This window comes from Dromaius novaehollandiae, chromosome 20 (genome assembly GCF_036370855.1).
Source record: "Dromaius novaehollandiae isolate bDroNov1 chromosome 20, bDroNov1.hap1, whole genome shotgun sequence".
Taxonomy (NCBI): domain Eukaryota; kingdom Metazoa; phylum Chordata; class Aves; order Casuariiformes; family Dromaiidae; genus Dromaius; species Dromaius novaehollandiae.
In genome coordinates, this window is record NC_088117.1 from 13,797,501 (window position 1) to 13,822,230 (window position 24,730).

The 24,730-nt window shown below is 50.2% G+C and overlaps 1 protein-coding gene across 6 annotated transcripts in view; it reads left to right on the top strand.

Moving 5' to 3' along the window:
* The window catches only part of PBX3 (PBX homeobox 3), a 107,459-nt gene extending 83,281 nt beyond the window's left edge, over nucleotides 1-24,178 (top strand). For 3 of the 6 annotated variants that reach the window (XM_064524001.1, XM_064523998.1, XM_064523996.1), the window contains exons 3-9: nucleotides 2,333-2,574; nucleotides 8,209-8,399; nucleotides 11,040-11,175; nucleotides 17,386-17,551; nucleotides 18,610-18,722; nucleotides 19,510-19,599; nucleotides 22,601-24,178. In XM_064524001.1, the coding sequence (XP_064380071.1) occupies nucleotides 2,333-2,574; nucleotides 8,209-8,399; nucleotides 11,040-11,175; nucleotides 17,386-17,551; nucleotides 18,610-18,722; nucleotides 19,510-19,599; nucleotides 22,601-22,693 (1,031 nt within the window). In that variant the 3' untranslated portion in view covers nucleotides 22,694-24,178. Of the gene's footprint in view, nucleotides 1-2,332; nucleotides 2,575-8,208; nucleotides 8,400-11,039; nucleotides 11,176-17,385; nucleotides 17,552-18,609; nucleotides 18,723-19,509; nucleotides 19,600-20,429 lie in introns of all 6 variants that reach the window. The other 3 variants (XM_064523997.1, XM_064523999.1, XM_064524000.1) reach the window with 3 other exon arrangements.
* The last annotated feature ends 552 nt before the right edge of the window (nucleotides 24,179-24,730 follow it).

Here is a 24,730-nt window from a genome sequence, read left to right on the forward strand (position 1 = left end):
GGAGAGATGAGTAGGACCAGTACTAAGATACTGGAAGGGTGAATAAATATCGTAGCAGAAATGCAGCTGCAGAAAAACAGCTGGAACAGAGTACAGGAAACACGGACCAAGAAACAGTCCAGGAGCAAAAAGAAGAAATAACAATAGAAATCATTCATGAGAAGGAAACGTGAGTGTAGAGAGTAGAGTGGATGGAAAACAGAATGCTGTTAAAAATATCGAAAACCAGAAATGAGAAGGAATGAGATAAACAGAAGAAATACCTCACCAGAGCAGCAGAGAATTTCATCTCCATATTAGCAGAAATACATTGGCCAAGACGTGCGAGAGCAAGCTCAGCAAGGCAAAGAGGAATAAGGGGAGCGAGGGATGGAGAGGTCCTGGCTGGGATGCGGCTGGCTCTGCTCCGCGGAGCTGGAGGGAGCGCGGGGAGGTCCAGGCCGGCAGCCGTGGCCCGGAGCTCTCCCGGGGATCGGTCCCCCCCGGCCAGGCGTTCGCCGACGCGGCAGCAGCGTCGCGGCAGCCCGCTGCCAGGGCCGCCCTCCCCTGCGGCGTGCCCGCTGCCAGCTCCCGAGCGCGCGACGATAGCGCAGTGCATTTTCAAGCCGTGTTCATCTGTGAACCTCTGAACAGGCAACAGAAATAATTTAAAGAGATGATGAGACATTTTTATTATTCCCATGAAATTATATGGAATTATATTTTTAAATGAAGGTGACAGGTTTAAAATGTATATTTTAGAGCGAAATTAATGCGGTGCCTTCTCGCGTCTGGAAGGCTGGCCAGCCCGGGGGTCACGTCGTGCTGCGTGCGGAGTTTGGGCGTCAAGGAATGAACTCCGTCTCCGGAAGAGCAGCTGCTGTTTTCGGGCTAGCACAGACGACCGCGTTGCCGGAGCTCCGCTGGGTGCTTGGCAGCTCGCGGTGCCGCGGCCTGGGCAGAGCGTGCGCCGTGGCGAGGGCCCGGACGGGCGCGGACCCGCGGCAGAGCGCAAAGAGGAGCTGCCAGCTGCAGAGCCACCGGCACTGCCTGGCTAGTCCTTGAATACCTGCTTTGAACAGATCTAAAGAGGTTAACTGGGCTGGGATATACGTGGTGGTGTTACTTCTTTAATGGAAATGTTGATCCAAGAAGCCACGGCTCTAGTGATTTTTATGCTACCGTAATTATTTTTAAACTTTGTTTTCGGCATTGTTGGTAACAGCTTGGCATTGTGCCTGCGTGACCTGATTAAACCCACAAATTGTCAGGCTTGATCTATAGGATGCAGATGAGACTGCTGACTGAGCATCACTTCGGAAATTCTCGATTTGAAACAGAAATTAGATTTAAAACGTTGCTCCCAACAACACACCGCAATAGCACTGGCAATTTTTAACACATGTTTCGTATCCCAGCATTAGATGACCGGGGAGTAGAAAGGGGTTCAGTTCCGACTGCGCGTGCTCGGCTTCTGCAGAGGCGCTCGCAGGCGCCGTGCTGCGCTGCGGGGGAGCGTGGCAGCCCGCGGGCGGGAGGGTCTGCTGAGAGCCGCCTCCCCGCAGCGGCACTTCCCGAGGTGTCACCAGCCGCTGCCCTTTTCCTGCGTGAACCTGCAGCACAGGGCGCCTGCGCGAGGTCGGAGCCCGCCGGCACGCGTGGAAAAAGCCTGGTGTGGCTCCGTGTGAGGCGGGACGTGTGCTGTAGGTGGGTGGCGAGGGGCAGCGCTTTCCCCAGGCGTTTATAACCAGCGCTTAGGCTCTGCGGCAGGGTGGAATTCAGCGGGGCAAGTCTCAGTAAGAATAACGTATTGCTTAGATCCATTTGGAAGGAAATGAGAAGCAAATCAATTATTTCCAAATAAATAATGCACTTACTGTTACCACATGGTCTTGCATCAAAGTGATATAATGTGTAGTGATAATGCCAGCCTTGCGTAGATTTAGATACGTCTTCAAAAACAACCGGAAGGCGTGTGTCTGTACTCATGTGAGTGCTCTCGTAATGCTCACAATGAAGTGTTTAAAAATTCTGCAGGGTCCTTTAAAAGCGCTAGAAGACATTCTTACTCTTTATTAGAACCAATAGGGTTCTACAGAACTGCTGTGAACCCGCTAAATTTGCCTGTGTTGAACCTCAGAGGACTTTTCCGTGAGGACCGTGTCCTTTCAGGCGTGCTAGGGCACCGTCCGCATGGAGGAAGGGCTGCCGTCCGGGCCCGGCCTGCGCTGGTCCCCCGAGCAGAAGGGCTGTGCAGGGAGAGCTGTCACCGACCGGCGGTGAGCGGGCAGCAGCCTGGCAGATGCAAGAAATACTGACTGTGTTTTCTCTTGTTCTCTCTTTTTTGCCCAAGGTTTGAGCATCCGAGGAGCCCAGGAGGAAGACCCTCCCGATCCCCAGCTAATGAGACTAGACAATATGCTTCTGGCAGAAGGAGTCTCAGGTCCGGAGAAAGGTGGGGGATCGGCGGCAGCAGCTGCAGCCGCAGCAGCCTCTGGAGGGTCTTCAGATAACTCTATTGAACACTCAGATTACAGAGCCAAATTGACCCAGATCAGACAAATCTATCACACAGAGCTGGAGAAATATGAACAGGTCAGACATCAGCCTCTCACAGTTGTATGTGTACCTGCTGCTGCTCTCCTCTGCTTGCCAGCTCCTGTTTCTGTCCAGGGCTTCGAAGACACGTCCCCTCTTCCCCCTTCCCCAACCCCTCTCTCTGGGAAAGAGGTGTGCAGTAGTGCGAGGCCTTCGCTCTTCGAGGAGGCCCTCCCTGGACGCAGGATGCATGTCTTGCATGCCTGACTGTTTTCTGTTGTTTGTAACCACGTAAAAGCAACACCTGAGCCAGTGTTTCTCCCCTTCCAGAGCCAGTGTTTCTCCCCTTCCAGAGCCAGTCCAGTGAGGGAGGAAGGAGGAAGGTTTCCTACGACACAGTGCTCTTTAGGTAGCCAGCAGTGAAGTCCTGTACGACTGGTGTGTGGCGGATCAAGGAGCACACACGCCTGGACCGTGCTGGCGATCTCAGCCTTCTCCGTAGGCGTCAAAGGGGAGATCCCTGGGCATCACGGGTGCGAGGTGTTGTAGGCGTTGGGGAGGAGATCCCTGGGCATCACGGGTATGGGGTGTTTTAGGTGTCAGAGAGCAGATCCCTGGGCATCACAGGTGCAAGGTGTTGTAGGCATCAGAGAGGAGATCAGTCGGCATCACGGGTGCGAGGTGCCGTAGGTGTCGGAGAGGAGATCAGTGAGCATCATGAGTACAAGGTGTTGTAGGTGTCGGAGAGGAGATCCCTGGGCATCACGGGTGCGAGGTGTTGTAGGCATCAGAGAGGAGATCCCTGGGCATCGTGGGTACGAGGTGTTGCAAGCATCGGAGAGGAGATCCCTGGGAAGCGCGGGTGCGCGGCGTTGGAGGAGCGGACGCTGCTGAGTCAGCTGTGGCAGTCGGCGCGGGCGCTGGCAGCGAGGCTCAGGCACAGCGTCTCGTGCTCGGCTCTGGGAGCTGCTGTTGCTAATAGGAAATATGGAAATCAAGGTCACAGTGAAACCTTTTCGGGCTGACATCAGCACTCAGCGGTTTTGTGTGAAGCCGCGTGCGCTGCAGAGACCCGTGGCGCTGAGTTCCCTGCCGGCCCTCGGTGACCTGCCGCGCTTGCCAGTGTGACGCCCCGGGAGCCGCTGAGAACTGCTGCCTGGGGGAGCTGCGAGCGGCGTCACCCTGTCCCCGGGCTGGGGCCGGGCAGCAGGACCCGGCTGCCGTCGTGGCTCCGTAATCTAACAGAGAGACCTCTCTGTCCAGTCTCTCTTCTGGCTTCTCGATGAGCAGCTGCATCGGAGGAGACAGGGGAGAAAGGAGAGGCCCGAGGCCCTTGCAAGCCTCAAGCCGTGTCACCGTTGTCCCCTCCCGGCAGTGTCCTCAGCGCTCGCGAGCCCTGCGCCTCCTCCGCTCGGCGAGGGCACGGCGGTGGCTTCCCAAGCCGAGGCGGGGAGTCCCGCGCTCGCCTGAGCAAATAACCGGGACTGTGCAAATCTCCTCCCCCCAAACAACCCTTCGAGCACCCCGATATGCCGGGGGACCCGCTAACAAACGTGCGGCCTGTGGGGCTCGGAGAGGGACGGCCGCCCAACGGCCCAGCAGCGCCCAGCGGGAAGGCGCGTGTAGGAGCACGGGACACAAGCTGCAGGCGGGTTTGGGGCCAAAGCAAATTCAGGTTGGTGCTGACAGCCGTTTCCTGGCAAGTGTCCTCGGACTCTAATAGGTTTAATGATGTGGGGGAAGCACTAGCAATTTTAGCCCTGTAGCTCCATTTACAAAGGTTTCAGCTGAAATGTCACAGCCATCCGTCCACACCGCAGGAAACCTTGGAGGATGCTCAAGTGCTGCTAGGAGAAGGAGAGAGAGGTAGAGCTGAGCTGATCTGAAACATGAGCGTTTCCCCCTGTTGATCCTGACACCCAGCAACGTCTGCTCTGCAGAAATATGATGCTTTCCCTAGCCTCGCAGCACCCTGTCTGCCACCAGTTTGTCTCCAAACAGTGCCTGTCTTGGCGGCTGAGAGGCAGCCAGGACGCCGCATCTCTGCCTTCGCCGGCTGCAGGTTTCCGGAGCGCCGCTGCCCTCCCGCCCGGGCAGACAGCGCGCACGGCCCCGCGGAGCGGGAGGAGGCTTCGGATGGGGCCGCTGCTGCCGTCCCCTCTGGCCCCCGCGCCTCCGCTTCCCGCCGCACCCGGCAGCGGGAGCCGGAGCGTCTTCCTGCGGACGGCTTCCAGGCGGAGTTTGATTCTGACAGTTGTTGCCAGTTAGGGGAATGCACTTGAGAAAAAAAGAAAAAAAAGGCAGAATGGAAAGTGTGTCACGCCATCAGACTGCTCTCCCCTCGCCTCGCGCCGGGAGAAATGGTCGTACACAGGCAGCTCTTTCCATAATTTACAGCTACTGTAATAGAGATGACATACTGAAAGCTATCTTCTATAATTACACTGAAATACGTTTTTTGCTGTAGGCAAAAGTACTGTAAGGGTCCCAGGCCTCCCGGAGCATCTGGGAACCTGCTTTCTGTGCTCGCACATGTCGTCTGAATTCAGCCCGAGCCGGGGTGAAGCGCGGCGGCTCGGAAGCACCCCGGGCCCGCCGAGCGCTGGCAGGGTGCCGCTGCGCCGGTGCAGACGGGCGCTGCAGGTCGCGGGCGTTTGGGGCCATTTCCTCTCTTTCCTTGTGCTCGTCGGAGGAGTCTCGATTCGGCATTAAGGCCAGAAGCATCCTCTGCTCCTGCAAGGTTTCTGGGCGGGTTAACAAGGCCATCACTTATAACCTGACATTATTAATAATGTCTTGGGCACCGAGCAGAGGCCTGAAAAATAGTAGTGAGAAAGGGATCAAGTAGCTTGGACACTGTAAATAAACACGAGAAAACAAGACAGAGCATCAGAGTCTTCTGAGCTCACTTCCACTCTGCTGTGCCGAGGTAACTACAGATGGGATGTGCTGGGAGAAATAAATTAAAATGAGGCCCTTTAAGTAGCTGTAACCAAACGAAGTCTTTTCAAGCAATTTGAGTAAATGCAAGGAAAGCTTTTTGCTTCTTGAAAGCAGGAAACTCACTTTAGCTTTGAAACAGCCCTTTTTCAATACTGTATTTGCGGAGAAGTACTTTTCAGGATAAACAAATGCCTGAAAATATTTTCATTGTAATAGTTACGATTTTTATACTACTTTAAAAACGAATTACCCAATTTTACAAATAATGAGGCACGTTATTGTGCCCGAAACATTCTTTCAGCGCCAAATACTTTAATTTAGCAGTCCTCTTAGGCTAGTCAGAGCCACTGTTTTGTCTCAGGGAAGTAGTTGCTGCATTTTGGTGCATACGTGACTTTACCGCTGTGCATTATTTACCAGATGAACCGAAACTGCTACTGTAGGAGTGGGCTGGGTGCATCCGGACGGTTGCGTGCCCAGTTTCTGCGGGCGGCTCGGCGTGGAGGTGCAGCACGGGTCTGACGCGCAGCGCGGCGAGGCCCGGGGATGGGGCGCAGGGCTCGCGCTCGCCCCGGCCTCGGCAGGCGGGTCGGCTTCCTCGGGGCGTCCCGCGCAGCGCAGCTGGGCTCCGAGCGGAAGAGCGGCGCGGGCAGGCGCCTGCGAGCGCCTGAGGTTGCGGGTCCGAGCGTCCGGGACGGGCCGCGTTTCGGGTCGGGTCTGCACGACCCGGTCGCTCTTACCGGGGAGAGCAGGGGAGCGGAGCCCGCGGAGGCGCCCGCCCCGGGGCCGCAGCCGTCCTGCGGTTTAGTGCTAGCCGGTCGTTATTGCCCGGGACTACTGGGGGGCGAGCAGGGAGGGGGGGCCGCGGGGAGCCCCGGGCCGCGGCGTGGGGCCCCCGGGCACCTGCACCTCCCCGGGCGAGGCGCTGAGCCGGGCTGAGCGCTGCCTCCAAACGGGTGAGCACGGATGTAAATTAGCCTGTAATTTACTTTCAGTAGTGTAAAGAAAAAAAAATCACTCTGCCTGAAGTGTATGCATCTTTCTTAAGGGTGTACCCAGATTTTAATTATCTAAATGTAAATACTTAACGAATTTTACTTAGAGTAATGAGCTAAAGTGCACACTACATAAATGAGATGTTCTAATTAATCATGTATGAACTACTGGTTTAAAGAAAAGCTATGTGAATTCTGCGAATGTTGGGCTATTGCCAAATTGCTAATCAGCATTTGCATTCATAGATGGCTTCACTTAATAAGTTGTGAGACGTTCAGCAAATGTTATAGGAAATTATGAGTTTTCAGATGCATCAACTTTTCACTTTTAACTCTTTCCCTAACAAAATCCATTGAAATGCAAGAGAATCACTGAAAATCTAGGTGTGAGACAAATTTTAAGGTCTTTTTAACCCTAGCTTTAGAAGAAAAAGAGGAGCTAGTATCAAATAGATATTTAACATATGTGGTCTGAACAAGGTATTTGTACTGTTTCCTCCGCATGATTTAGTGACTGCTGAGTATCCTATTCATAGCCCATTATGTTAGATGCATGAGACTGAAATCCTTTGGCCTTATTTGGAAGCGATTATCACTCAGCTTTGCATTATATCTGCTCCCTTGTATAATCAGCGTGCATACACCTCCTGAAGATACTTAAGCCTTTGATACATCCACCTTTGTGTGATAAGTGTTCACGGGAACAGAGCAGCAGTTTATCTTCTGCATGTTTATAAACACAGAGAACCGGTGCAGCATCCCGTCTCCTCTTCTCTCTTAAAGGCTGCGTTGGGACAGTGATAGGTTAGTGCCTGAAACGCGGCCGAATTCCCCTCCAAGCCCTTAGGAAGGGATTAGTCCTGTGGCTGCAGCGCGGTTCTCTCTAGTAGATGAGAATCCCAGTTTTTGTTTTTGAAAGGGATAAAGGAGACATAAATCAGCCTAGTTTGTGGCAGCGTGCAGCCTGCGTGGGGGGAAGCCGGAACACCAGCGTGGCAGCCGCTTGCTCATGCGAGGCTCGGATCAGGAGAAGTCTGTTGATGATGCAGCCTGGAGAAGTTCGTATCGTCGTGTCCTTTTGCCTGCATCGTCTGGGGCTGATAATTGATGGCTTCTAACGCCTCCCCCCCCAGCGCTTGGCAGCGCAGCAGAGGCCAGGCGCAGGCAGGGCTGCGATGCCTCGCAGCCTCTTTGAAATTCCACGTTTTAGACAGAACTGCGCGAGTCACTTCAAAAAGCTCCAACTACCCTGATCTGAACGGTTGCACGCCGCCTGTTCGGGGCTGCTTGCGTGCCTGGAAGTCCCGTGATTCGCGGTACGGGACAGCCCTTCCCGCCTGAGACGGCTCCTTGGGCTCAGCGCGTGCCCCCCGCTCGCGTTATCCCCCTGCCTGCAGTTATGTACATACTCCGGTCCTGACCTCTGCGGGCTCTCTGCGGAGGTAGGAGAGCAGCCTGTCTGCACGCCTGGAAAGGAGTGAGTGTTAGGAAGAGCTCTGCCGCAGCTGCTCGGCACCGCGGCTGCCCTGGGGAGGTCCCAGACCTCGCTTGCAGCGGTGCCGGGGGTGTCTTAGTGCACTACCTGGTTGCTGAGGCCGCTCGTGGGTGGCCAGAGCCGGGGACAGCTCGGGGCTCCCTCCCGGGCCGGCTGGGGACCTCGCGAGGGCTGGGGGATGCTCCTTCCCTCCGGGTCGCCCTTCGTGTCCTTGCGGGGCCGTGCAGCGCCGTTTCTCAGCCTCTCCTTCCTTCGCAGGCGTGCAACGAGTTTACTACACACGTGATGAACCTTCTCAGAGAGCAGAGTCGGACACGTCCCATTTCTCCCAAGGAGATTGAGAGGATGGTGGGCATCATTCATCGAAAATTCAGCTCCATCCAGATGCAGCTCAAACAAAGTACTTGCGAAGCAGTAATGATTTTAAGATCAAGGTTCCTCGATGCCAGGTAAGGGAGCGAGAGGAGCCCTTCTGCTTTGCCGGGGAAGGAGGGGTGGTCACGGAGCAGCTCACAGAGATCCAGGCCTCCACGGGAGCTGCATCCACCCGCGGGCAGGGATCGCCCAGCGCTAGGTTGCTGTGCCCCTAGGAAACAGCTCGGAGCGCCGCTCCCTCCCGCAGAGGCTGCTTTGCGAAAGGGAGTTTTGCTTTCATGGCAGCGCCAACGTCTTTTGAACAAACGTTAGTGCAAGGGCTAGGCTTGCTCGCCCTCTGTTTTCTTAGCCAGCTAGCGCGGGAGCTGCGTGGGATGCACGTGCAAGGGGCGTGCAAGCACCCTGCTAGCACGGGAGCTGCACAGGATGCACGTGCAAGGGGCGTGCAAGCACCCTGCTAGCACGGGAGCTGCACAGGATGCACGTGCAAGGGGCGTGCAAGCACCCTGCTAGCACAGGAACTGCACAGGATGCACGTGCAAGGGGCGTGCAAGCACCCTGCTAGCACGGGAGCTGCGCGGGATGCGTGCAAGGGGCGTGCAAGCACCCTGCTAGCACAGGAGCTGCGCGGGATGTGTGCAAGGGGCACACAAGCACCCTGCTAGCACAGGAGCTGCGCGGGATGTGTGCAAGGGGCACACAAGCACCCTGCTAGCACGGGAGCTGCGCGGGATGTGTGCAAGGGGCGTGCAAGCCACCCCTGACAAGGAAGGAAAACCAGCACCTTCTCAACCAGCCCAAACCAGCAGCTCTCTAATATTCAGTATTGCTTTCGGAGCTCGGCACCATTCTCAGCAGCCAGCCAGCTCCTAAAGCGAGCTGGAGCTGTTGAGAGATTCCTTTCCTTATGCTGCTTCGCGACTGGCAAGTCCAGCCAAGTGTTCACAGCTTCCAGTGCTCACAAGGGGTGGGAAGAGCAGCTTTCCCGTTCCTGGGGGTGCCACCCAGCAAGCAGGCGCTGGCACAGCCAGAGATGAAAAGAGAAAAATAGGAAAGAGCATCTGCCTGCAGGTATTGAGCTCTGCCTTTAGCTTGTGAGGAAGGAGCAGAAACAGACAGGAATTAGGAAGAGCCGGATTTCTTTGGAAGCCCAGACGAGCTGGGACGTGGGCCGCAGCAGCACCCTTTGCAGAGCTCCACCAGCTCGTGCAGACCCTGGCAGCTAGCTGAGCCCCGCAGTACCAGGGAGGCTGGGCTGAGCCTCCGAGCCTGGAGGAGCAAACAGGCACCATGCAGAGCCTCCCTCTCGCAACTAGCTCATGCTTCACACCTGAAAGCTGTGAGGAGCTAAACAAGAGCAAAATAATTTTATTAACAAGGAGGTCACTGGCAGGTGTGGCAAATTAGGGTAATTACAAACAGTTGGAGGAAATGTCTATGGAGAGCTCCAGTAACTGCAAAGGTAAAGCTTGCAGATGCGCATTTTAAAGTGATTTCTTTAAAAAGGAGGAAGGTAAATAAGGCAAAATGAGCGGAAGCACAGTAATGAGATAAACACAGCTCTAGGGAGAGAGTCTGCCTGCTCCAGGATACAGCGTAGTTAGCAGCATCGTGCTGCTCCTGGAGCAGAGCACGGGGGGATTGCCGCTCGGCTGCTTGCTGGCCTGAGGCGCAGACGGTTTGAGTGCAAGCAGCCCGGAGGGGAAGGGGGCTCTGAAGGAGATGTTTAACCGGTGCTTTCGGAAGGATGTTCTCGGGGGCGAGGAGAGCAGCCGATGTCAGGGAGAGGCCGCCGCAGCTGTGCAGGTGCTGGTGCTGTAACGCGGTGCAGCACGAAAGCAGCGCAGAGCCGTCTGCACGGCCAGACTCGCTGCCACCGCTCTGCTGCTCGCGCTTCCTTGTGGGCTGGAGCACACGCCGGGGCAGCACGCTCAGGAGAAACTTACGTTTGGGCCAGGCCGCGTGGCCGAGCGCATGCCTCGGTGCGGCATCCCGCGCTGGACGCGGCAGCCCGTCCCCGGCTCCCCTCGTCGGCAGGAGGTCGCGCAGATGGGCCTCACCCGCCTGCGCCTGCCAGAGCCCCGAAAGGCAATTAGCGGCAGCGAGCGCTGCTTGAGGACACGGTGCTGAGCCACCCTGTCCCTTTCTGCTGCGCTCGCCCCAGCGCGCCTGGGCAGAGGCCCCAGCTGAGCTGCCCTGAGAGGAGACAGGTTTGTCGTGCTGCTGGCAGCCCGGAGCGTTTGCGCGGGGGAGCGGGTGACGTGCCCCGGGGGCTCCTCGCCCGGCTGGGGCCCTTTGCGGCAGGCAGGCCCGCTCCCGGCGCCGGGTGCTGCAGCCCCCCCGGGCAGGCGCCTTCCCTGGCCTTTGCTCCGCGGCGTTTGCGCCCTGCTCCGCTGCCGAGTCCCAGCCCGCTGCCGCGGAGGCGAGCGTGACCCATGGCCGCAGGGTGCCTGCGGAGGCCGGGCAGCGCCGGCTCGAGGCAGGGCTCGGCCCTTGCCCGCTCCCGGCACTCGAGGAGAAGTGCTGCCGGCTGCCGCCTCCTCCCAGCAGCAGCTGCTGGTGGCAGGGCAGGGATTTGGGGCCACTGATGAGATTTTGTCATTCTGTGGAGTAGTGAGGCACGGCCCTGTGAGATGAGGGTCACTTGCCCCTCTGCAGACCCTGCCGGGGATCTGGCTGTGTCCATCAGGCATGTCCTTCTCTTTTCATTGCAGAAGGAAAAGGCGTAACTTCAGTAAACAAGCCACAGAAATCTTGAATGAGTATTTTTACTCCCACCTCAGTAACCCTTACCCCAGTGAAGAAGCCAAAGAAGAGCTGGCAAAGAAGTGCAGCATCACGGTATCGCAGGTAGGAAGCGGCGCGGGGGCCCCGGGGGACGACGGCGAGGGCAGGCGCGGGGCCCCGGGGGACGACGGCGAGGGCAGGCGCGGGGCCCCGGGGGACCACGGCGGGCAGCTGCGGAGGAGCTGGGCACCTCGGCGCTGTGCTTGCAGCAGACACCTCCGACACGCAGGTCTCTGCCCTGCGCACCTTTGTAATTCCTTTAAAGTTAAGCTTCTGACAGTACAGAGATGTAAACTTCGACAGGTAGATGGCACGAGACTAAGCTCTGCGGGAAAGGCTGTGTGCTGGCAGATGGCTGGGGTTGTTCTAGAATAAAAAGAATCTATGTGCAAGGATTGAAATTGAAATAAAATGGATATAGCTTTAGCATCCTACTTTAGATCAGACTTCTCTCTGTGTAGTCGGTAAGGCTCTCAGATAGTTGAGCTGTATTGTCTGCTATAAATTCATTAGAACTTACCATTATTTCAGGGAAAAGCCAGTTTATTGACAAATATATAATCTATCTTTATAGATCAGAATTTCTTTGGTTGGTTGAAGTCTTTTTTTCTAAGCAGCTTCTCAATATTAGTGAAGTGACAGGAGTGGTTTCTCTGTAGCAAAAATGTACTAGGCAGATTGGCTCTCCTTATCATGTGTAACAAATGTTACAATAGTGTTAATGGAAGAAAAACAGTATCTCCATCACCAAAAATGCACACCTTTGACAGCCAAGGCTCTGTTTCCCATATAGGCCCAAATATATCTTACAGCTCCAGACTGTTTTCTCGCAGACGTTCTGGTCTACGACACTGTTACCTCAAGCTTTCCTTCGCTGCTTGCTTCACCAGATAGTTCAAAAAGCAAAATAACGCTTTTGCATTTCCCGTGGCTTGTACATCTGATAGAAAACCAAAATACTCCCACAGCAAATCTGGCTCTTGCGCTTTGGGAAAGGTTGTCACTTGGGTTGCAGTAAAGAAAGTTCAATGACTGTTTCCAAGTTTTCCAGCCACCCTGGTGCCCACTCGCGGGTGCTGGCGTGCCACCTCCTCCCAGTCCGATCACTCTGCTTATCAATATTTCAGGTCCTTCCGAGAAGCAATGCCTGCGGCTAATGTCTTAACTATTAACGATTGCAGGCTGCAGTGCTGGCATTATTAGCAACACAACCTTTAGCTTTATAATTAAGACCTGAGTTGTGATTTACTTTATAGGTTTCCATTGAAACCATGAAAAATTCAGGTACTTTATTGAAGCCTTCCAAGTGAAACCTTCTGTGAAAAAGGCCACCTAGCACACCCACATCTGACATGATTTAGCTGACTTTGGATGTGGGGCAGCTCCCTGGGGAGCCCGCAGGCATTGCTGCATGCTGTCTTGGATATCTGGCACAAGCTAAAAGCTTCGGAGTACGTAAATGCCTGGCCAGCTTGGTCCAGAGCCCTACGACTTGCTATTGGTTTCAGGCCCCTTGGTGCAAGGTAGTTTATAGCAATGTCTCCCCAAAGTGCTATTCAAACATCTATCCACATGAGCAAAGGCAGCCTGCTGCATCGTTAGGAGAGCAAGATCCATCAAGACCAGGCTGGAGAAGTTGTTTTAAATAACCACTGAAGGTTTTTCGTCTCTGCTGGCGAAAGGTATTTGGAGAGAAAGACACACCGTGGTGGCGAGTGTGACAGACCTGCTGGCAAGGTGTTTCCCCTGGTGCCGTGTGCCTGGCAGGGGAGGTGTCGGTGGCTCTGAAGAGGGGACTGATAAAGAGCTGGATCTAGATATGCCTGAAGTGACTGAAGGAAGTGAAATGGAACATTTGAGAAGCCATAACTGATGGTTGCTAGTGCTAATAGATCTGGTTTCTCTCTTAATTGGTTGGTTGATAAGACTGAACATATATGTTGTAAATGGAATAAAAAAAGCAGGCAGATGGTCCAAAAATGTAGCAGCAGTGGTGAGCCTGTGACATGGATGTAGGTTTGTCTCTTTAATATTTGATAGGAGTGTGTATTAGTTGTTTCTTGAATCCATTAGGAAGTCCGGGTGAGTGATGGGAGTAGCTGCGCTGCATCCTCTGTGCCGCTGTTTATAGCATCCTGGTTTTGAAGGGTGACATTTTCCAGCCTCACGGCAAGGACAGCATTAACCACAGCACCTGGGCATTAGCTTCCACAGATGCAGATTTGGGGCCACGATCAGAGCTTCAGTCTCACACGAGTATTACAAATGGCTAGAAAAAGCTCCAGATGATGGGAAAGCTCGAAAACTGGGCAATGTATCATCTAACGGGAGAGGAGCATGTATGGGAGAGAGGGAGTGACTGTGTTCAGCTGGCCTGCTTAAGTTCCTGATGGATCTGCTGTCACGGCTAGAGAATGTGAATACTACAGATCCTATTCTTTGGTTTTCAAAGGCATTTCCAAAGGCCATGTGGCAGGACTACAGGATTACGTGATATTTACTAGGTTGAACGGGGCTGAAGTTGTCTCTTTTCGTACTGAAAAATGTATGTATTTTTGAGGCCATCTAGCAGGAAAGCTCTGAGCATGCACTGTAGAACGGTACAGTGCATACTGCTCTAGTGTTTGGCAGCAAAAGTCAGAGGATGTCATCCAGAAATCGGGGTAAATCGATCAGTCATTTAAAAGACTGGCAGGAGTAGCATCACATGGGATAGGCAACGGCATCCAAGTGAATGGCTGAAGTACACCTTGCACAGGGCTTTGTGCAAAATCTCTAGGTATACCTATCTGCAGCCTCGACCAGGAGTCCCTCAGACGTGCCTTTGCTGGCGCTGTGTGCTATTTACCTCTCGTTTTACAAAGTCCCTGGAAGTGTAAGGAGCTGGAAAATGAAAGAAATATCTGTTAGTGGAAAGCTTTCCAAACTCTTAAAGGTTTTGGTTCCTGTTTGATGAAGAGGCTTTGTCCTTTCTTCCAGCTGAGCTAGACGTCCCTTGTAGTCTCTTCCAGCGATGATCCAAGATATTTCTTGTACTGTCAGTGGCTTGTAAATGCTGGGGGCAGATTCATGGCAGAACATTTTCTCCCTCAAACTCTTAATTAGTAAGTATTTTGGGTCATCCTCCCCCTGGATTAAGCAGCTCACTGGAAATCTTGCTGCCGTAGCACTTTACAGAGCTGCAAAGAAAATTGTCTCCTAGAATCATTTAGTTGCAGATAGGAGATAGATGGTCTCAGTTTTGATATCAGTGTTTAAAATAATATGTAGAGAAGGTTTTTCAAGAAAAGCATAAAGACAAACTATTTATTAAGATGAACACCCTGCACAATTTCATTTTTAAGAGTATGGAAAAGGTAATTCTAGGGGAAAAAAAATGTCCTTAACGGAGAACATCGTCGGCTGTAATTTAGAACAACCCGATCAGCACGTGTTTGAGGGAGATAAACTGTATCATCTGTTCTCCCCTTACCATGGCTGCAAGGCTGATGTTTTATACTTTTGCAGATGAGCCTCTTTCAGGGTGTCATGAACAACTATCAGTCTATCATGCGGGCTATAGAAAGGGCATAGTCATTGCTGAAAGCGTGTCAGTGGATTACAGCAATAAAATTCTTCACTGCTTCAAACAAAAGAAGAATGTGCTTGACAAGAGAATATATTTAAAATTCTTTTAAAAAAGGAATGCAGACGCTAGATTTCAACACCCCTACCTCCCCTGCTTCTTCTGAGTCTGTATTTGTTTATTTTTGTAACCCCGTTGACAGGAAGAGCTATAGATTTAGAGGCTCTGACCCTTGACTTTCTATGGGAGTGGAAAAAAAAAAGCAAATTTAAAAAAAAAAAAAGGGGGGGGGAAAGGGTTTCTAGAGGTAGAATTATTAGCCATAGAACGTGTCCCATGAAAGCTCCACATATATTTTCAAAATTTCATATTTTTAACATCTAATTAGGTGCAGAGCATAAACCATGCTAGGGATACTTGGGAACACAATGGAAAACTTTCCGTGATCTGTAAATATTTAGTCCACTGATTTCAACAGTGATGCTCTTGTGTCAGCCGCCGCTTTTGCGGAGCGAGCCCTGATTTATCCCACGAAATCGGCCAGCGCGGAGACACAGGGCAGGCCGGCCCCATCCCAAATCCTCCATGAGGCATCTTGATGATTTAAGTAATAATTTATTGTCTTTTTATTTAACATTGTAATTAACATGATAAATAAGTGCAACAGTATTGTTTGAAATGCAATATACAATTAAGCCCAATTAATTAATTGGCCTTCAATGATCAGGAGGAGAAAGATGTTCATTGTGTTTTCACGTGAAGAGATAGTTTGTTTTAATGACAAGTGCGTGACGAAGCCGGTCGCAATCGGGGCGACTCCCCGCCGGCGCGGGAGGGCCGTGGGCTGCGGGACATCGGCGGGGTGCCCGGGCCGTCAGAGCCGGCTTGTCGGTGCGCCCGGCTCTGGGTGCCCGCGGCCCCGGGTGCAAACCCTGCGGTAAATCCCGCGGCGGCGATGCAGCCCCGGCCCTGCGCCCTGCCCGCGTGCGGAGCACGTGTTTTAATCTCAGGAATAGTTTAACATTTCTGGATATTCATTTAGATGTGGTATGCGGGTTAAACATAACGTACGATCGCTGCTCCTCTCATTGCTTCCAATTAAACCTTGCTTGTTAGTTTAACCTCTAGGTAATCCCATCAAACAATTGATGTCAAGGAAACACTGCCCACAGTGGCTCTGGATGAGTGGCCATTAATTTTAATTGCCTTGATATTAAAGATTAAGAAGTATTGGGACTAGCAGAATGGAAACGATCTCATGTCAAGCAAATCCACTCGTTGAGGCTTCCCCAGGCTGCTGGTGATATTAAAATTTTACTGTGAGAATTAAATAAACCTTTATTAGTGATGGCTGTTGCTTGATTGGTCCAGGGGTATGCATAAACAGAGGGCTCGCACACGTCCGTGGACAATAGGGTTGATGTACAGAGATTCCTCAATTATGAAACTGTTAATAAAGCATAATCTGATTGTCCACAATAATTATTTGCTAGGTTTCATTAATGTATTATTGCCTCTCTGACTGACAAGGTAATATTAAGTGCAATATATAGAGTACAGTGCAGTATTGTCTGGGGAGCAGAACGTATAAGGTACACCTTTCCCGCTGCAGTTAAAAGCTGGAGGCTTTGCATTAATTGTGTTAAAACAAAAGCTAAAGCTACGTAAAATACAGTAGGATTTGTCTCTTCCCTCTAATGGGAACCCTCTCAGGTGCCGTGACACACCAAGCTCTTTCTGCCGCCTGCCTCGTCCTTTAAAAAGCATCCCAGAGCTGCGGGGTGCCCAGGTCCCCCCGTCCCCCCTGGTGCTCCACGCCACCTTGGACCGTCTATTTCCAGTCCCCTTGGGCGTTTCGGTCCTTCGCTGTCCCCCTGGGCAGGGTGTGGTGAATACCCGTATCGGTGATGGCCCAAACCGTTGCTAGCACCCTCCCCTTCACTCCTGTTTTTGCTGCAGACGCTTCTCCCTTCCCCGCGGTGCGGTGGGCGCCGGGGCAGAGCAGAGCTCTGGGCGAGGTGTCGTCTTGGCGGTGCTGGCTGTCACCGTGTTGCAAGCTGGGCTGTTATTTGGGAGCACTGTTAGAGGGGCTGAGAAAGCCTCGTGCAAACTTCTCTAGGCTGCTCCAGCCGTGACCTGCGTCTGGGTGAGCAGTCGGTGCCCTGTGAGCCGGCTTGGCCTCGGTACAGGATCTTCAAAGCGAGATGACAAAGTGACTTTTCAGCCGTTATTGATTTATGTTACTCCTTTCATTTTCAGCCGAACAAACACGGTTCTAAGTGTGGGCTGCCAAGGTTGTTCCAGCCCAAAAATAAAGAACAATTGCATTTGCTTCCAGCTCTCGCGCTGAACCGGGAGGCACCTCTGCCCCCCTTCAGCACGTCGTAGGGGTCTCGCACCGATTTCACTGACAAATGGCTCGTATTAAGAGGAGACAACGCTATAGTAAACGTTACAGCAGACTCCAAGACACAGGTTGTCGTGAAAGACTAACCCTTGTTCATCGGCTCTGCCATGAGCCAAGCATAGCTCGTGTCCATAATATTCAACTGAGCCTTGATTATTGCTTAATTAATTGAGGGACTCAGCAGATATTGTACTGGAGACTGGGGAATGTGCCTTTGCTGGACCAGCCGTGCCCTCCCGGCGTGAGCTTTGCCCGGTGAACCGCTTTGTGGGCTTCACTCTTCCCCTTCTCCCCGCTGCAGGTGTCCAACTGGTTTGGCAATAAGAGAATCAGGTACAAGAAGAACATAGGGAAGTTCCAGGAAGAAGCCAACCTCTACGCGGCCAAGACGGCCGTGACCGCCGCGCACGCCGTGGCCGCAGCCGTCCAGAACAACCAGACCAACTCCCCCACCACACCAAACTCCGGTACGTACGGGGCGCGCCGCTCGCCCGGCTCCTGCGGCGCGGGCCGGGGTGCCGAGTCCACCCGACTCCGGGGCCGGGCTGCCGCTGCCGGGGTCCCCGCGCCGCTGCCGGCGGAGCTGCTGCTGCTGCCTCGAGCAGGGGCAGAGCTGGGCCAGCGCTTCCAGCCCGCCCAGTGCACGCAGCGACCCGCTCTGCCTCACTCAGACTGGCACCTTCTTTTTTTATTTAGAAGTTTTAAGTGTTTTCTCATTCAATGGAAATAATGTAAAAAAACGAGGCAGAGCTCCAAGTCTGGTTTTCTAGAACTGCTAAATTTATTGCCTATATAAGAATAAAAAAGGGGAATATTCTAGCAGGCACTAATTGGAGTTTAAATGCTGGGTTGCTTGAAAACGGGCTGATATTATACACACACATCTGAAGATACAACTTTTATTTTGGAGTCACTATACCGCGTGTTCTTTCACAGTATTTAAAAGCTGTCTTGCTAGCATGTTGACGTTTTGCAAAGCTAAGCATTAAATTAGTAGGGGGAGTATCTGAAGAGGAAGTAGCTTTTTTGGGCTCCGGAGTTTTCCACAAAGCACAGATGTGTTTGACACTATTTACAGTAAAGTTTTGCTGTAACTTTGTTGTAGACAACTCTTAGAGGGTAGAAAGATCCATGGGAAAAAAGCCTTTAATCAAAAGAAAGTAAGAAAAAAGGTTCCTCCTCTGACAGTAATAAGTCGACTAATTAGAAATTACCACCGTTTCCTTTTGAAGGAGACATTAAGCACAGATTCCAAATGAGTTTTGCTCAGAGTAGTTAGTGCCGGCGTCGGAGGACGAAGCGATCCGCTGGAGGTTGCGCTGGCTTTCCGCGTTTTCCCGGAGCGGGTTTGTGGGGCGCCGGCCGCGGCCCCCGCTCGCCCTCCTCGGGGGCCCCGAGCCGCTCTGTCGTGCGCTGCCTCTCCTTCTTGTCTCCTTCTCTTCTTTTCCTTCCCCTGCCCTGAGGTCTTTAGGGTTATATATTTGCAGCTCTCTGTTATTCAGCTACCTAACTCTTTCCTTTCCAGGTTCTTCTGGTTCTTTTAACCTCCCAAATTCTGGGGACATGTTCATGAACATGCAGAGTCTGAATGGGGATTCTTACCAGGGGTCCCAAGTCGGAGCCAATGTGCAGTCACAGGTAGGAGAAACGCCCCAAAGTAGGGCCTTTCTAGCAGGGTAGGGTTTGGGCTAAAAATTTCCACCTTACTCTGAATCTATTAAATGTCCTGTGCCTCGCTGCAGAAGGGAGGCTGCATAGCTCTAAATGTGACCTATTCTTACCCCAGCATTGAATTTCACAAATATAAAGGAAAGAGTGATTTTTTTCTGATTGAAACTTTAAGCTTTGTGAATGCATTCGGCTCTGGCTTGAGCTCATGGAATGGGATTGGGTGCGTCCGACTTTCATAGACACAGTAAATCCAGTGAATTTTCTTTCTTTTTTACTTTTTTTTTTAATTAGCATCTTTGTTTCATTTATTGGACAAACATTTATTTATTTGTTTATTTAAATGTCAGAACCCATCTAGCTGAGCTACTAAAACGCAACTCATTCTCAGTCACAGTTCCAAGCTCTTCAGACAGGGCTCGCTCCATACGCAGTGTATATTCCATAACCTCTTCCCATACGTGCAAGCACATACCGACGTATAGGTATGCACAGCACTTTGCTGCAGACACTTAAGAAGGACCTACGGGATGCACTGCTGTGAGGAAGTTATTTGGCTGGTGTGAGAAGCAAAGATGTATGGGTTTTAACATACAAGGATTTGTTGAAATTCTGCCAGTCATTCTTGATTGATAAATTTGTCTTTCATAGAAGATGCTAAACCCTTTTGGCTCACATAATTCAAAATGTTGCCTATTGTAAGTGATGATGTTTTAATAGATTTGGAATGATGAATTTTGTTTCCCCTTACTTTAAGGTGGATACCCTGCGTCATGTTATCAATCAGACGGGAGGATACAATGATGGCTTGGGAGGAAATTCACTGTACAGTCCACATAATTTAAATGTGAGTACCCGGGGGAACAGTAGTTTCGAGAGCCATAAGCACGGTGTCAGGTAAATGCGGTCGTTAATACCTGCACTAATTACTCTTGCAATAGCATTTTTTAATATCACATCTTTGGGGATGAACCACAAACAGCCCTTGATACAGCTATGAGTCTTGATAACATAAGAAGAGAGAAAATTCCTAGAGTCATGAGTACAAACAATTCGGATTTTTTTTAGGCCGTATGAGTTAAACTGTAATAGCCTTGGAGAGAAGGCTCTTGTTCTTTGCGGAGAGATGGTCGGATAATTCTCTGCTTGTGTTTGTTATTGCCCGCAATCAGACGTCAGGACTGTTCTTTTGATATACTTTTAGCCATTTCAAGGGTGCACATTTTTTCTGTGTTTGAGAAGTACTTTTGGCCTTGTTACTAGAAACGGAAAGGGAGCAGTAAGTCTGGCAAACAGATGCTAGTAAATTGAGGGATTACAGGCTTGATCGTGATAGGTGCTAAATGTCCTAACTCTCACTGTAATCGATGGGACCTGACAGTGCTCCAGACCTTGCCAGCCTAGACCCCGTAACTAGCACAGGGAGGCTCTAGAATAAATAAATGCACACATCTATTATTCTCTCTATACGAATGCCTGGGATAAAATACCACCCAGAGGAAACCTCTGTAATGAAGGCTCCCCTGCAAATCATTTTTATCCTTCATTTTCAATGTGTTTCTCTCATTTACAACTTTAAAAATTAATGCTTTTTAGAGTTTTTTTTGTTTCACATTTGCTTAAGAGGTGACTTTCCTTTGTTTCCCTTCATATTTATGAACTTTAAAACTACTGTAGAGAATGAATTCACTTTCAAGAGACCATCTCTCCCGTCCCGGGGATTTCTCTAGTGTTTCACGACCCCCTGTCGATTAGGGCAGCGGGTGCGGAGCAGCATCAGGAACCTGCAGGAAAGAATAGCTGCTGCAGGAACGCAGAGACCGAATGTGAAATACTGCAGCCAGAGAGAATGGGAGATTTTCCCCCTTTTTAGGATTTCCACTTGCCATGAGAGTAAATATTAATGATTTAAAATGTGATTGAAGATGTTCAATTGTAAAGGGAAAAAAGTACCATTAAATACTCAAATCTTTTACATTTGAAATGTCAAATCTTTCTTTTTGGGTTTATAAATAACTCATAATAACCCACAACAAACCATATAAAAAGCCTTTTAGTTGCATTTCTCCTTTTTCATTTAAGTGTTTTGAAATGCTTCAGAGAATTTGCGATATCCTTATCAACATGATAAAATATGAAACTGTGATTGCCTGCAGCATTTTACAGACATGAATTCCATCTTCACTGATGAGGCCTGATAAGGCGCTGTTGTATAATACAGTGCATAATCTCAAACCACCAGAGTAAGGATTAATTTATTTGAAAAAAAGAATGCTTGCTGACAACCTCTCCTCCAGCTGCCAAGCTGGGTAAAAATATTGTACATTTGTTGTTTATAAATTTGGATAAAAGAGGAATGATGTTTACTTCAGATGGAATATCTTTAGACTCATATCTGCACAAGAGTTTTTCTTTCTCTAAGTAGATTTTCATATCTTCAAGAAATAAAAAGCAGTGCTACCTCTGCATTCAGAGTGGGATTTTGTACATTTCCAATCTGTATCTGAACTGCTGAGTATTTTAAACCATGTGTTAAGTTTTCAGTCTTAGTGTGATTGCAGGTTGGTATTTCCATTAATATTACTTACGAGAAACCGAAACCAAACCTTTGAATCTGTCATGATAAGAGCTTCTCGCTTTGCTGTTTTTCATCTGCAAAGGAGATAATTATTTAGGCTTCCTTTCTCTTCCCGCTCGAGCCATAAAGCACTCGCTTTTATCGCGAAGGAGGAACAAATTTCACGGGTGAAATCTGGCAAGGTGTTGGGAGGGGGGGATTTTCGGGGACGGCGTGCTGGGGAAGGGTGAGAGCCTGCGGGTTTAGCACGGCCGGGCGCTGCGCATCGCTCGCCCCCGCTTCGCCTTTCCGGAGGGCGAGCGTCATCGAGGAGCCAGAGCTGCAGTTCTAGCCGAGGGGCCGGGGCGAGGCCGCCCGATCGCTTCGGTAACGAAGCCCGTTGTACGTACATTAGCATACGGTAACCTTTCCTCCGCGGACGGCCCTCGGCTGCGCGGCGGCCAGGCGCTCTCCCGCGGCCGCCCCGTCACTTCCACTCAGCGTCCCCCAACTCACGAGCCCGCGCCGCCCTCTTCTTGACTGACATAAAAATATGTAGCGACAAGCTGTCTGCCACGGCAGAAATTTGATCAGACATTGATTTCAGCAATTGCCTCTATAGGCCGAGACATAAGGCAAATTTGTTTCGGAGCGCTGTTACTGCTGATGCAGGTCTAATGCGGAAAGGGCCGGCGGCGTGCGGGGACAGGGAGCAACATCCGAAATGGAGGCTGCGCTTGCGGATAATTGGAAAACCGACCCGAGCAGTCCCTTTCCTCCCCGCATTCCTGTATTTTTAGGCTGGTGGGACCCGAATTCGGCAGGTGAAACTTGCTCCGTGAACAGCTCTGCTGGGGGGCGAAAGGCAGTTGGGAACTTCTGGACGTGAAACGGAGAAAAGTGGGGTAAAATATTGATTTCCCAGAGTCATCTCTCAGGGGAAAAAGCTTTAGGTATTGGCTGTTAGAGGATGTTCTCCATTAAAGTGTGGATGATCTTCACAGAAATCCCAGAGTCATAATTACCGCTAACAGCTGCCTGAAGGACTTCTGCTTTCCTAACTGGCTCCTCCGCTCACGGACCCGCTCTATCCGCAAAGGGTGCTTTCGGCGTCTCTTGTCATGTGCGCTCGCTCGTTCTTCCCGCAAACGTTGCAGCCGGAGGGAGTTTAGGGAAATCTCTTTCCCAGAGCATCTCCTCCCAAGCACCGGCTCTGCCAGGCTGCTGCTTTGAGTGTGCGATATAATTAATACGCATAATGCTGTCAATTGAATTGTTTTTCCCTTTTCAGGCTAATGGAGGCTGGCAGGACGCAACTACTCCATCTTCTGTGACTTCCCCGACAGAAGGGCCGGGAAGTGTGCACTCTGATACCTCTAACTAATCTCCTAGCAACACTTTTTCCCTGAGCTGAGATGCCTTGATTAGCGCATTCAGAGTAACAGGAGAAAAAGGAAAGAGTTTTTTGTAGCCAACCACCTACAGCTTTACTGTAAAACCTTGTCTTATTAGAAAACTTGGTAAATCTGTTTTTTAAAGGTATCATAATCATTTGTATTTATACTTAAAACACACAATGTTAAAAAGCACTTTATCCAATTAGGCCAAGATTTAGCATTGTTTATAGCCCTGTAACTATTTTATCATAATTTATTATCAGCAGTTTTAACGATGTTGGTCTAACAGTTGCCAATTACTTGGCCTTAAGGGTAAAAGTACAGTGTAAGCTTAACCTCAATAGCAAGAGCAGACACAAAGAAACACCTCACCCAAATTTAACTTCTTGCATACTTCCGTGGAAAGTCAAACTGAATCACAGACTTTGATTGTGTTTAATCTTTTCATATCTCTTATAGAGTTGGAATAAAAGGAACTGTTCAGTTATTTCAGTTAACAATGGTCGTGTTCAAGAATCCTTATTCGTCACATTTTTGTTGTGATCGATTGTTTTATAAATTGGATTGGATACCAGGAGCATTTTTTTTTTTTTTTGCTAAAAGTACCCGGACCCCGAGCCTCCTCCCTGTCTCTCGACAACGGACGTAGATTGCTCTTAAGAGATGAAGATACTTGCTGCTTATGCCTGTGAAAGCCAAGATCTGGGGTTTTACAGTACGAGCTAGGTGCTGCACGCGCTCGCCAAGATTCGTTACTTCTTCTTGGCAGCGACAAACAAACAAAAAGAAAAAAAGAAAAGGAAAAAAAGCACCATTATATGGAGTGTTGTATATAGTGTAGCAAAAGAGTATTTATACATCTCACCAATCAAAACACAGCTTTATTACCTCATGCGAACTCATACGAACCAATAGACTCGACATGTTCTGTAGCTTAGAGTGCTCACTTACTACCTCTGAACGATGCTCACGCCGTAGTTTGTCTCTTTCTTATCTTTTTGCATCTTGTAATTAACTCTTTGTTTCCCTCATGAAATGTAATGTACATTGTAATCTTTTAAAAGAAATCAGGGTTGCATTCGCAACTTTTAAAGAAGCTGAAGTGGAAACATTGGGTCTTAGGGTTAACACAAAACAGTGAAACTGTTGTAAATACTGAGAAACATTTTGAATGTTCTTCATCTTGTTACTAATCCACGCAAAAAACAACGACTAATTGTAATGCATACAGACTTCAGTATTCAGTACTGTATATCTCCCCTGTGTGACAGGGGCCCTTCCCTCCTCTCTTTTGTATTGTATGCGATTCTGAAACCGATCGAGTCATGAAAATAATTTGTGGCAGTGATTCTAATGTATTAAAACGTTTCGTGTTACTTTCTAACTGGATTACACCCTGGATTGAAAAGTCTTCCTCGTGGTAGTTATATGTAGTTTCAAACATGAATAAACTTTTTGCTTTCATGATCAAATGTTGACGTAATTTCTTCCTGCTCAGTTTAACAGATGAATCAGCTGCAAAACCTAGAAGTTGTCCTCAAGCAGGAGCGAAGCGTTTCTTTCAGGCCGCTGGGGCTGGGGAGGCCAGGGGAGCCGCGGGCGCCCGCTCCGTCCCCAGCCTTCGTTCGTGCCGCTCTGCTCGGGAGCGAAACTCGAGTGGAGGCTACGGAAAGGGTCAATCCTGTAGACAAATTAAAAAAAAAAAAAAGACAAGACATCATCATATTTACTCTTAATTATTGTCTTTATTTAACATTAACTTTGAAACTATAACCTCAGCTAGCAAGTATAATTTGATTATAAAAATATTTTTCTTTATTAAAAAAAGTTTTTGGAAGGACGTATATATATAAATGCTAATTTTAAATCTTTTTAATAAAGTAAAGGTCAATAACAGGTAATAGCCTATTTACCATATCTCAAGGAAATTGACTCACAGGAAATCAAATTAACGTTAATCACTTGCAGCAAATGGTCTTTGATAAATCTAGCTGCTTCACTACCGGGTTAGGGGAGCTGGGCAA